This window comes from Taurulus bubalis (assembly GCF_910589615.1).
Source record: "Taurulus bubalis genome assembly, chromosome: 9".
Taxonomy (NCBI): Eukaryota; Metazoa; Chordata; class Actinopteri; order Perciformes; family Cottidae; genus Taurulus; species Taurulus bubalis.
In genome coordinates this window covers 12,505,218-12,519,651 of record NC_136597.1, presented here as the reverse complement: position 1 = coordinate 12,519,651, position 14,434 = coordinate 12,505,218, and the positions used below count along the sequence as shown (strand labels likewise).

The 14,434-nt window shown below is 40.0% G+C and overlaps 1 protein-coding gene across 1 annotated transcript; it reads left to right on the top strand.

Annotated features, from left to right (window-relative positions):
- Positions 1–3,562: 3,562 nt before the first annotated feature.
- nr1h4 (nuclear receptor subfamily 1, group H, member 4) lies at positions 3,563–14,249 on the top strand (the record flags this gene model as incomplete). Its single annotated transcript, XM_079223903.1, has 10 exons — positions 3,563–3,654; positions 5,386–5,423; positions 6,650–7,027; positions 9,150–9,290; positions 10,401–10,543; positions 10,654–10,752; positions 11,040–11,139; positions 11,246–11,392; positions 13,787–13,900; positions 14,011–14,249. 10 exons carry the CDS (start codon positions 3,563–3,565, stop codon positions 14,247–14,249), a joined length of 1,491 nt encoding a protein of 496 aa, XP_079080029.1.
- Between the last annotated feature and the right edge of the window lie 185 nt (positions 14,250–14,434).

The window sequence follows — 14,434 nt, the reverse complement described above, 5'->3', positions numbered from 1 at the left end:
GCTATTCGTGTCGCCCATCTCTTTTTATTGATTGGCAGGGGATTCGGGGGAGACGTGCTTGATTCCTCCATGGTGAGGGCAGCGCGACCAGGTCATGTTTGCGCGCTGCGGCACATTAAATAGCCTAGAGTTTTTTTCAGCGTGAGAAATACGATGTGTGGCGGGAGGGCGTGACTTAAGACCGAAATGCGTACGCACGCACACACACACACACACACACACACACACACACACACACACACACACACACACACACACACGATTTAACGCATAATCTGCCCCCAGATTTTTGCCTGGCGGAGAGAACTAATAACCAAATTGCACACAGTGTATGATGGAAAACAAGACTTCGCGTCTGCAGTCATGCTAATAACTCTGCGGGGAGTATCTAAATGCTGAATGGCAATATAATCAAAATGATAATGCTAACGTGCTGATTTTTAGCAGGTATAGTGTTGGCCAAGTTCATTAATTGCCTTGATTTATCATGCTAACATTTGCTAATTAGCACCAAAAAGTTGAAGCTGATGAAAATGTTGTTACAATGCAGTTTTGCTGCTATTTCATCGTACAGTATATGAATTGAGATTTTGAAGTGATGATGCTACTATGGAAAATGAGGATCACAAAAAATGTTGTTCTCTTGAGACAAACATGATTATCATGGACCACATTTGATTTCAGTCTGTCTCAACTGCTTTCACTCAAAACTAGAAATGCCAACCTGCTTCTCACCAAAGTCGGAAGGCCTCCTCCTATGGGAACCATGAATGTCATCGCAATCCATCCAATAATTGTCTGGATCAAAGAGGTGGACTGACTGACCCACCAACCAACACTGCCATCTAGCTGTGTTGTTAGCGCGACTGAAATAAAGAAAGAAACTGTGTTTAAAGATGAGAGGAAGTAGCAGAACATGTTTGAGCCTTCTCCCTCTTGCTGCTTTGTTTCTATCGCTCCAGCTCATTTTTTTTGTATTTAAATCTTAACTATAAAGCCTCATAAAGAAACAATGTGCCCTGTCGATTACTGTTATCTTCTGTAACTACTTGACAGAATAGACTGTCCTTATTGCTGTCTGTTTATGTTAGAAAGCTCAAATTAGGCATTTTTAAATATTCCAAAGACTGTTCTGTTTCCCATCACGCTGTGGTAAACATCCTCTGTCTTATCTGTCTTTATCCGCCTGCTTCATTTTCACCAAGAAGATAATTACTGGACAGGATATTCCTCTCCAGTGTCAGACTGGCCAAAACTATTGCCGCTTTATTAAAGGATGACAGTTAGTGGGAGTCTTTATATTGGGAAATATTCACATATATTCAAATGTTTAACACTTAAAGTTGATGCTTTGTGCATTTGTTGATGAAAACGTCAAGGTTATAGACTTTGTGCTGTCCTTGCGGAACATGAGCACGATTATGTCACTCTCCATGGTGTGTAATTTTTGTTATTAAACACTAGAGTGAAAGGCAACAGACTGATCTTTTCTCATTCTCTTTAAACCACATTAAGATAGGTATTTAGAACAGGTTTAAATCAACCCCATCATAGCTCGTGAGAGCTTTGACTGCTATACATGTAACTTGTTAATATAATCAGTGTGTCCGTCCTTTTTCTCGAGGCCATTGCTGCCAGCTCATTCACCACATGCTCTTAAACACAGACCAGATAGTCCACAATCAGCCGGTAGCCAATGGCAAAGGTTTTGTTTATTTCAGAGAGACTGTCTGTTGACTCAGGGCCTCTTTGGATGGAGCAACAACCTATCAATGATTGAACAATTGTTTTTTTTGGGGACAAATTAAGGATGATAAAGACAAGAAGAATGAGATTTCCAGCGTGCGTGTCAATCTTAGAGACAACAAAACAAGAGGGCAGATACGCTGAGGTATGAAAGTGCCAATATAAACAAATCTGGTGTAGACTGACATGATAAAATGACTTTGATTGGTTCAAGGTCGGATGGCAACGATTGCTACAATCTTACTTGCAGGGGTTTTCTATGAAAACCTCTATCTGTGCTTCAGCAAAATTATTATGGAAACATTCACAATTCATGTATGCACGTACAAGGAATTAGACTTAGTTGTTTGTTGCAGAAATAGAAATAACAGCTATAGAGACAAGGACAACAAAGCTTGAAAGATGAAGGTAAAGCATAGAAAGAACTGTTATTTACCTTATTAGTGGAAAAAAAAAATAGACTCTAAACGTCTAAAAAGTAATATACTCCTTAAATTATATATAATCCAAAATAAAGCAAATAAATAAGAACTGAATGGATATACAGGGACTGGATGATTGTGTACAGCATGTACAAGTAAAGAAGTCTATAGACAGTATAAAGAGTAAGTATCATTTGTTTTGACAGTGACGAATGATTTACAGTGTCTAACAGTTGCAGTGAAAAGAAGAAGACACCATGATGTTCTGTTTGTAATCAAAGATAAACAATATAAGCTTGTGGAGGGGAGGTTTCTGGTTTGCTGGAGAATTCATGAGGCAGCCTCTTGTCTTGGTGAGAGATGGATTTTTTTTTGCTGTGTGTGATTGGTGGGGGTTGGCCGAGGGCGGAGGGGTAGTGTGTTGGGAGGGAGGATGACATGGACAGGAATGGACAGTTTAATTAATAACCACTATCCATTTCTCCCTGACCTCAACTGGTCAAACATGCTATCAGTGTCCAGACACAAGCAGCTAAATGTTCATTAGCAAATATTGATTGAGCTGTAGCTCACAGAGTGGATGTCAGAAAAAAGGCAGGAAAAAAGGAAAGTACGCGGGCAGGAATTCCACTTCAACTGACTGGGAAAAGGTAAGAACTTTGATATGAGTCTGAACATAATTCATGTTCACTCGTGAGCAGGCGACTCCTATTAGTCCACTGCGTGCCATTGTGTGTGAGGTATGTTTGGATGTTGTGTGGGTTTTTAAAGTGGACTGGGGGTTTCTGACTCCTTGTGGGTTGCTCTTGGATCTCAGGGGAAATTACACTGAGTTAATTAAAAACAAAATGTGGCGGATGAAAGTAATGTTTCCCATGTGAAGATGTTTGGTCTTGACACTATAAAAGAAAGGCCACAGGCAAGTTTAAAAACATGTCTGATATTCACGAGACACCTTCGGTCTATTTTACCATTTTATTAAATGAGCCTCTAAGACAGAAGGCTTGCATACATTATGCTTAGTGAGGTAACATTAAGAAAGACAACATGAATCTTGTGACATATCCGAATGTCTACTTGAGTTTGTGATATAATGACTGCTTTGACAAAAGGTAGAAAAAAAAGACTCTTTCCATGACTCGCTCTACAGCCGGCCTCGTTGTGGCCTGACCTACATCCCCCACCTCCATGCAGGCAGAGCTCTACTGAACATCTCATGGTGGTGGTGCAGGTTTCAGAGGATTCTGCAGACCTATAAAGGTGTTCAGGAGATCTTCTCAATGGATCACAAATCACACCATTGTTATGATTGTTACAGGAGTAAACTAAGGCTTACTACGACCACTACCCAGTCCAACCTGGTTTTCTGAGTTGGTGACCAACGACCCTCCTAAATGAATGAGTGGGTGGGCCCTGACATCAATGTGGTGGGACCGCTGCCAATCCCACCCTGCGATGAATTCTCCATCTCAGAGAGCTCCCACTTGTTTGGTAAGTCAACTTAGCAGGAGCCAGCTCACAGAAAGACTAGTGTACAGCCACACTTTGAGCTCAGTGCTAACATTAGTATGCTAACATTCTCACAATGACAACAACAACATGCTGATGTTTCAGCCCGGTGTCACATAAACACGAGAAAAGGCAACGATCTTTTAACAATGCGTTACACAACCAGCAGGAAAACAATACCAGTGGAAATTCAATTAGGATCCTTTTTCGTGGTGGGCACGCAAATACAATGCATCCGTGTGACTGTGTGTGTGAGAAGGACTACTTACGGTGTGCTGCTGGGGAGGTGGATGGGCCAGACAACACAACACAGGACTTTCAACCCAAAGTATACCCAAAGTGCCCAAAGTGTTGATATAATGTAACGCGTTCATGGCATTTTACCCAAACCTAATTAAGTTGTTTTGTGGCAGGTAAAATGTTTAACATGTTCTCTATCGTAGTTTAGTTTGTTTTTGCAGGTATTTGCTCATAAATCAAGGTAGTGAACAAATTGAACCTGCTGGTTCTAAATGAAAAGTCAGGGTCCAACAAAAATATATTGGCGCAAAGCTTGTTCCCGATTAATTTATTCTACATGGACATGACAATATTTGTACCAAAAATGATCTTCCACCGGAAAAGATAAAGATGTGTGCACTCCTGTACACATACCTAGGTGAGCTATGATGCCATGTCACACATCCACTGTGAATTGGCTAATTACAGTAATAAGATACACAAAATAACAATAAACTGTGATCACAAAAGGGAAAGGAAGAAGAAAACTAACACAGTAAAATACATTTTGAAGTGTTGTAGATAGGATTATAAATAGCGTGGTGTGAGGCTGATCTGTACATTTACTGTCACAGCAACCAATCAACTACCTGCTATTATAGGCTGACTGCACAAGACACACCTCTAACCTGTCTGAGTGAGTTGTACCACCATAACAGCACGTGTTGCACTTAAGAGTGAGTGAAAATGAGTAAGCAAGCAAGAAGAAAAGTAAAAAAAGAAAGCCAATTTTTTTTTTTAAATATCCATCTTCTTTCACTTTAAGAGGTTGTAGTACAAATGCAAACTCAACTGAGCCAACTGAAAAAAATATTGTCACAGTATCCACTTTCATATGAAACATTTTCTAAATCAGTTAATCTGAACACATTTGGAACATGATGGTTGGTGGCGATGGAGGGGTACAGGGGTGCATACAGTGCAGTTTTTCTGATATTTTTCTGAAATATAAAAATTAAATCAGAGCACATCAACTGTAACTAACGATATCTTAGATTTTAAAGAAACATCCGAAAATAATTACCCAACATCTGTAAAAAAAAATGTATGGATGCACATGTCTTCTTATAGTTGCATGAACCAGCTCACATCCATCTCACCATACAGTGGCGGTCAGCTGGTACCGTTGTCCAGACTTAGAAATGACTTCACACTTTAGCCAGCTACTTGTAGATGAAAAGAAATGTATCCGTGTGGTTAATGAGTAGCCGGTGGAAACCTTTGCTCCCCTTGGGATTTCTCAAGCAAACGTCAAGGAGTTCGGTACTTGAGTTGCTGTTCTCACCTCTTTAAAGGGAGGTTTCCCAATAAAAGAAATAAATGGATGATGGTTTGTTAGTTAGACGCGAAGGAAGGACCAATCTACGAAACACAGCTGGACTGGTGGGATCAGAGAGTATGGTCTCTGAATAGTTTGCGTGTTTGGTAGCACGGAGATGGCCATGGTCCAGACCAAGTCTTCAAGAGGTCAGCATTACACTTTACAGCTGTTGCATTAGGGTTGGTGTGTCAGTTTGCTTTAATGACTCATTTGATTGAGGGATTATCTTTTATACAACACCAACTCCTGTTTTAAAAAGGAATCTTATGTTGTGCACTTGTTCTCAAAATCAGTAGTAATAATACTACACTGTAATCATGCTCACTAAACTTATATCTGTTTAAAAAGTGCCACTCGTTTGAAGTGGAGGTTACATGTCATTCTGAAAGACACAGTATACTTGTGAAAGCGAGTTGTTAATCATTTATGGGTTTACAATATCTGTTGTAAGGTTTATCGACTACCGCTGAGCCAGTGTCTATTCTGACAAGCTTCTGCAGGTAAGCAATTGAAATAGAACTGTCTCATGGAGTTTATGATAGAGGTTTTTATTATGAAGGGACTGTAAAGCCCCTGAGAAAAATACATGACTTCTGCGTGTAAAAATAAAAGTAATTCGACTTGACTTGACATATCTTAAAATAGATTTAATTTGTAGCCATTTGACTGCGTCTGACATTTGAGCTTAATCATTGTTAAAAAAATATATTAAAAGCTGCTCTAATTAATTTATACGAACAATGGGTGAGTCACTACTTAATGTGAAAGGTGTCTCTGGCAGTGTTGATTCCACAGACTATTTATCACCAGGCTCTGCACCCCACAGTTCTATGCAGTGTTTTAGCATCTTTGAGCTCATTGTTTGGATTTCCTGGTCCACAACTTCACTGTTGTGGCTCACTCTCATCACTCTTATTTGCGTCTGTCCCAGATGCAACCGGCAGCGGTTTTCAGCAAAAAAGCTATAATAACCTGGTATAACTGTAAAATACCTGCCTTGCACCACAGGGCAGAAAAAGTCATCAATGAGCTGGTACTTGTGGAGTATTCAGCAGTTAGCACCAGATTTTTCCCATTGAAGTCGGTGAAGACCAAAAAACAGCGAAAAGATAGTGAATATTTGACTTACATGACTCACATCAATTTCACTTAGTGTGAAAGGGTATTCTTGACTAGGTAGTTTCTATCTTAAGTCAAGGTCCATTTGCAAGCTTTTTAAAAGCTATTTATGACAACGGAGCATGCATTCATAAAAAAAGTCCACGAGACGCAGCTAGAATCTAAGAGACATATAAGAAAATGGACCGTGGGTTAAAGATTTTGTACATGCGTTTTTTAAGCACTTTTATAATCCCTCTCCTACTTCTCTTAGATATCCTGGCGGATCAGGGCAGTCCCCTCTTGCAGGATCCCGACATCCTACCCTTCACCGGCTATCCCAGCATGCAGTATCAGTCCATGGAGCCTAACATGTCTTCCACACCATACTACTCCAGTCAGAACTACTACCCTCAGTACCATGGAGACGAATGGTTCTCACACACGGGGATATATGAACTGAGGAAAGAACCCTTGGAGGTCAGCTATGATGCTGAGATGGAGGAGGTCTCTGCTGTAATGCCCGCTGTGTGCAAGAGGACCCGGCACATGTCGCAGGCTGGAAGGGTCAAAGGGGAGGAACTGTGTGTGGTGTGTGGAGACAAGGCCTCTGGATACCACTATAACGCTCTCACCTGTGAGGGATGTAAAGGTGAGGGAAGCTGTGCTGTAGTGACACAAGTTCGCTGGATTTTAGTTATTGAAAACAAATAGTGATTTTATGAATCCCTTCTGTTCAAGCAGATTTCCCTGCATTTGCTTGCAAAATGCAAAGTCGGAGTATCTGGTTTTCAACTGTTTAATATACATTTCCGGGCACATAAGAAGGCTGTCTTGTGTATAACATTTGCTCACATTTGTCCCATATAGCAAAATGTATGTTATTTTCTTTCGCTGTTGCCTTTAGGGGCCATGGACTCCCATTACAGGGATGATCATACAGACCAAACAGTCGCTGGTGAAAAGTTATTGATGAATGAGCACAATTTGTAATTAATGGAGCCTTGGGGTAATGTGGTTTGTGCTTATTAGGCCTGACAGACAGCTTGTCAGTAATACGCTTCAGTGCTGCATGTCATTGACTGTTTGTGTGCTGTTGATAACATTTGATTAAGGGATTTACAACACACTTTACAACTAGTACTACTACTGCTGCACACTGTGCATAATGTAGTTGATTAAATATTTGATTACATGCACGGGAAAGGCAATGAATCCATGCAATCATATCGTACATCAAGGTCAGCTCCGACTTCTTGAGCTGAAGAAAAGATCAAGGCTGATTTGATATGAGCAAAGAGTATATGAGGAAACATTACAGTAACTATACAACCCTTCGCCATGTAAAAACCATGCACTTGGTGACATTGGAGTCATGGCCTTTAGCTGATCCTCCCCTTGTTTCCCCGTAAATTTGCTGTGATTCCAGCCAAACCACTGGGTGAATGGATATGAGTGTAATTCCACACTATGAGGTTGGACAATGCCAGCAGTGCAACAGCTCAGAGAATAGGCTCAGGTCTACCCAGTACTGCTGCCAGATTGGGTTCCCTCTCAGCTTTCTGTTTTACAATGCAGGAGCAACCTGAGCTCAGTTACGCTAATGCATGTCATTCAGCTTAATGTTCTGTGTCAGAATGTATAATAACTGTTACAAAGTTATTGTGTGTGTGTGTGTGTGTGTGTGTGTGTGTGTGTGTGTGTGTGTGTGTGTGTGTGTGTGTGTGTGTGTGTGCCTGCCTGCCTGCCTGCCTTTCTGGGACATTGCCAGCCGGGTTCACAGGATTCTCTTTGTGACATTAATAGAACAGTGTGTAACCTACACATTTAATTTATATCACATTTTCTATAATCCTTCCTAGTTTAAAAAAAATGAAATCTACATGAAATACATACAGAGCAAAAGTAGAGTTTAAATATAGACATACCACAATGAAAAAAATATCCTAAAAGTCCTGAATTCTAAACAGTTCACAAGTTATCTACTAAAAGTTCTGAAAGCAGCTACAGTTTAATCCATATGTTCATAATAACAATGACTCACATGACAATGTGTATGTGAAAGGTGTTGCTTGTAGTGATAGAATTATCATTTGACTCTGCAGTTCCCCCCAACTCTACAGAGAATTTTAGAGTTATTTAATCCAAACCAGATCTAGAGCCATTGTTTGTCTGTTCTGGGCTCCTGTAGAAACATGGTGATGCAACATGGCTGAAGGGCTCATTCGAAACAATGAAAACATTAGATTCTTAGTTACAGATGATAGATAATACACTAATGAAAACACAGTTACGAATATTATCTTCCATTCTAGCTTATAAATACCCCTAAATCCTGCACACTGCTGCTTTAAGTATCAAAATCACGAGCACTTGACATGCAGAATGGGTTCTTTCAAAGAGTTGTATTACAATATATATTTAGCATTCTTTTATTATTTTTCCTGATACATTTTTGAGTACGAAGCCATTTACTGTTGCTGTTGGTTGAGATGGAGATACTTTGGATTGCATCATATCTATAAAATAAATGCAAATAACTAGCAACTACAAATGGCATTAAATGTATTTAGAAACATGAATTTAAAGTATAATCTGAAATATAATCTGCATTGGAGCAGAGTTATAAAGTACTATTACATGGAAATAATTAAGTAACTTTAGTGTGGCCCAACAGAAAATACTTTCAGTAGTCCATAATGTACAACATGTCTTGGCTTTGTATCGGCATCTTCTGTCCCTGGATCACAATAATAACTTGTTTTATCAATCAGGTTTCTTCAGAAGAAGCATAACCAAGAACGCTGTGTACAAATGCAAGAGTGGTGGAAACTGTGAAATGGACATGTACATGCGCAGGAAATGCCAGGAGTGCCGGCTAAGAAAGTGCAAGGAGATGGGCATGCTGGCTGAATGTGAGTATTGCTGGTCGTTAAGGGACTCTGCTTCCTGTTCATGCTGACAGGATGCTAACACAATTAATGGGATGAGAAATGTATACACATTTCTGTTTACTATCAACCATCAATTCAAACAGATTTGCACCATCCACATATACACAGTCACGGTCTATTTAGTCGAGTCGAGACAGGCTGTCAAAGGTTGCTGTGGTGAGCCCTCATTTCACATTCTGACCTAGCCTGTTGGATTTAACTGGAGGATCGGGTGTAACATATCACACAATAGACAAGTCCAGCCTGTGTTACTGTTACAGGAATAGAAGCAGTTAAACAGACACCTTAAGATTAATTTAGAGAAATGCACACCTACAAAGTGGCTGCTGTTTTTAAAAACAATTTTCTATGGAAAACCCCTTTCTATTTGGGAATTTAATCTTCTATATTTTCACAAGCTGAACATACCTTAACGTGAAGACGGAAGTTATGTGAACATTAATTACATTCATTATTGGGTCTATAAAGAGCTGTCGGTCAAAAAACAGCTGGAGGATGGCTGCTCATAAATAGTGCAGGCAAGTTGTGATGAATATTGCAGGGTGGCAGGCATTCATGACTCTACCTGTTGGAGCCCAACAAATTAGACTTGTATTGGTCATAGTGGAAAAAGACAGATATTAAATTGGTTTTGTACTCGCTCACTTTTCCTTTAAGTCCAGAGAGAAATTATTTTCTGATTGAACTTAGAAAGTTAAATAGAAACATAATTTGCAACAGCAGAAGTAAAAAAATAAAAAGCATCAAATGGACACATTATTAGATTATAAAACAGAAGTTAGAACAGTTGAATTGAATGAAACAAGACAATACATAAATATAAGGAATAGAAACATGCAATGACATCAATGTAGCCGTGACTTATGACTCACTGACATGCATAGATTTCATTAAACTGGATATAATATATGATGTTAAAATGAAAGTTAAGATTCTCGCTTCATTATGCAGTATTGGTACTAATGCCACTATGGCATCAGGATAGATGAAAATGAACATTTACCAATACTGTTGAATATAGAGCTGTGAGGTATTTAACACACATAGTGAAGCCTTCATCACTGCTGGCAGGCCTGCTGACAGAGATCCAGTGTAAGTCTAAAAGACTGCGGAAGAACACCAAGGCCTCCCCGGGACAGTCGACCGGCGACGAGACAGAGGGGGCGGACAACACAGACAACAAACAGGTCTCCTCAATCACCAAACTGTCAAGGGTGATCACAGCCTCAGCCGTGTCGTGGACATTTTTTTCTCAAAGATCACATAAACTGTGAAAAATAAAATGTCACTCACCAGTTAATGATGTGTTCAGTTTTCTCTTCAGGAAAAAATCGAAATGACCAAAGAGCAGCGGGTTCTCATGAAAGCCATCGTAGATGCTTACAACAGACATCAAATTCCTCAAGACGTGGCCAAAAAACTGGTATATACTCAATATCACTTTAAACTATGCATTTATGTTTAACCATTGACATTTAAAGATCCAATGGACGAGTTCCTGAAGTTGACACCAGAGAGTGAAGCTTAAATACACAAAGCCAGTACAGAAAGATGCCACACTCGGACCATTTGGCTGACAACTAAATTTCAGATAGGGATGTTCACATCACATAGTAGTTTACTGCTGGTGGGGTTTATGCAGCGTGGTGTGTTTTCTGTCTATTGATCTGATATTTTTCAGTGCTGTTTACTCTTGTTTTGTCCCTCCAGCTGCAAGAACAGTATAGCGCAGAGGAAAACTTTCTTCTCTTGACAGAAATGGCAACAAGTCAAGTTCAAGTTTTGGTGGAATTTACAAAAAATATTCCAGGTATTGCTCCCTAGTTTGCAGGTATTAGACTTGCATAATATATACTATGGATGATAACAACAGGATTATTTGCTGGATGTAATGAGTGTCTTGTTGCCTTTGGCAGGCTTCCTCTCTCTGGATCGTGAGGACCAGATCGCTCTGCTGAAGGGTTCGACCGTAGAGGCCATGTTTCTACGCTCAGCTCAGGTTTTCAGCAGAAAGATGCCCAACGGACACACAGTAGTTTTGGAAGACAGGATACGCAAGAGTGGTGAGTCAACTGAAGTGATCCCTAAAAACACAAGGCACTCTCTGCTACAACATACTGTACTTTTGGATTGAACAGCTCCCTCAAAAATCAAATGGTGCAACCCAGAGAATTCGTGACGTTTTAAAAGAAAGGCCTTCTACGCTTTTCAGAATGATCTTTGTAATTTCAAAGTGTGAAACTATTATATCTTCGCTCTTAATTTAAAAAATGTTTAGTGCTTCGCTCTCACAGCAGGCTGCACATGCAGCATCATGACATTTGTAGTTCCACCTGCAGCCAAGAAGCCAGATCTCATCAGATCATCCTTTAATAATTGATCTGCCTGATCTGTCTGATGTGGCTTGGAGATGTGTGCTGACCTGTTGATCTCTGGCTGGGTGTAGGTTACACATGCAACACACACCCTCAGTGGGTACAGTTTCACTGTGAGGCCGAGGGAACTCAGTGGCACTCCTCAGTAGCACTGAGACACGTTTATTAAAACACACACATATAAGTCTGTTTTGGCAGCCTCTGTTTACACATGACTCCCATATAAAATAGTTTACCAGCTTGGTGGGTTTATGAATGCAAAGTGTCATTATGTCAACCAGGTTGGACAGTTAGACAGAGAGTGATGGCAGCAGTGTGTGTGTGTGTGTGTGTGTGTGTGTGTGTGTGTGTGTGTGTGTGTGTGTGTGTGTGTGTGTGTGTGTGTGTGTGTGAGTCACTGGGTCCCTCAGTGCAGCTGTGGTGTGAATGGTGGGGATAAGAGACATTCACACTAAAGGCCAGTCTGGGAGAATAAGGGAGCAAAGCTGTCTAAAGAGACCATTGTTCCTTATCAAAACATCAAGAGTGCCATTGTCCACTTTTCTCCCTCTGAGCCCCACTGGCATTTCTGAATGCTTGATGATGTGTCCGAACAGACAGACACACTCTTCTGGAATAAAGAGTGTCGGAAGTAAGAACTGTTGCAAGAGCAAACTGGATGCAAACATTTAAAATGATCTACAGAGCAGTTTGTATTAATCATCCGTATTTATTATTGAATCATTGCATGAAGAAGAAAGCAGAGTAGTTTATATTTTATATGATATTGGTCTATATTTTCCAATATTGGTCTATATTTGCTTGGCCGTTTTGCACCTATAGATTCACATGACATGAGGGAAGAGAGCGAGGGGAAGACATGCAGCAAATTGCCAGGGCTGCTGTAGTAAGGACTCAACTTGGGTACATTGGAGCCACTCTAACAGGGGATTTGTCCCACTGTAGAGATGAATGAGACGGATCCCTCTTCTACTGTATTGCAGCAACTGTATTTTATTTTATTTAATTTTATGTATGACTAGGAATTATATGATCAAAGCTGAGTTAGGACACAATGCAGTCAAAGTATTCTTGTGGAATAATGTACATTGAAACACTGGTCCAACCCCTCATTTAACAGTTCAGATTTTACAATTGTAATTACTTTTATGTCTCTGAAACTCACTCCTTTTCTTCATTTTTTCTTTTTATCTTAGTAAATCGTATAAATTTGGATCACACTCAGGTTCATAAATAAACTGTACAGTATATTAATAAACACTCTGTTCTTTATCCTCTTACATGTCTTCCTCATCTTCTCTTCTTTTCCAGTTCGGTTTGAATGATTAGCATACCAGAAAGGTGTCCTGTCTGTCAGATTCATAACAGAATACTCACTTTACTTGGAAAATTACTTGCTTTCCTTTTATGCAAGCTTGAGTTTATTTTCCTTGTGATCATATTATAGGCGAAGAATACTACAGAGTAGGGAGGACTGTTGGTTGAATGTCCTTGCTCAAAGGGCACTGTTATGTAAGACAAGCTCCTTCTACTCTTTCTCTTGCTCTTCCTGTACAATTTTCGGTACATATATTTTATCACATAAAAATACTAATAATGTGTTCTTAGCATTGGTTTGACTGCGTTGACTGATCTCTGTCCTGCTCCGCCCTTGACACAACATTTGCACCATCATTCATTAGATTAGTTCATCACATGAGCAATACTAACATCATCTGCATACAGATACAGATACGGATCACTTCATATTATGAAAGGTACAATTTGAGAAATGTATAAAGAAAGTTGAATAACAACAAAAGTGGTCCCTGAATTTACCAACTTTGCTCCTGCTTTTTTACTTTTTGTGTGTGTTGTAACCACTTATCTTTGAGCCAGACTAATGAATTGTTAATGTAGTACTGGAAATGTACTGAAATGAGTGCAAGTAATTAAACCAGGGCTTAAATGACAGCTCATTGTGTTATCACTGACCCAAAGTCTGTGTTTGACTCCACCGTATCATAGCGTTTTGAAGGGGAGCTTGATTGTGTCCATTCACCAGACTTGTATTTTGAAAATGGCATACATTTCTTTCTGCAGGTATACCAAATGAATTCATGACACCCATGTTCAACTTCTACAAAAGCATCGGTGAACTCCACATGGTGCAGGAGGAGCAGGCTATACTCACTGCCGTAACCATCTTGTCGCCAGGTGAGCCAGCATCAATGGCTATCAATGATCCAGAAGTATTTTGTGATAACACTATGCAATGTATTTTTTATATTTTGTATTCTAAAATACTAATGTATCATCCTCTCCAGATCGGCCTTACGTCAAGGATCATCAGGCAGTCGAGAAGCTTCAGGAGACCATGCTGAACGTGCTGAAGAAGCTGTGTGTCCTGCAGCACCCACAGGAGCCGCAGTACTTTGCTCGTCTCCTGGGCCGTCTGACGGAGCTGAGAACACTCAGTCACTACCATGCAGAGATGCTCACGTCCTGGAAAATGAACGACCATAAATTTACGCCACTGCTCTGTGAAATATGGGACGTGCAATGACACACCGGGAGAGGCGGAGAAAGCAGTAACATAGCAATGAAAACATGAACATTTCAACTTGCAAGACAAAGTCATGGTGCACATTTATTTTGGATGTGGAATTAAATCCCTGCACCACCTGTTGATGGCATTTGTTATGATTCAGTGACTTGTTTAAAGTATTGCTTGTGTTTATTCTGCCCACA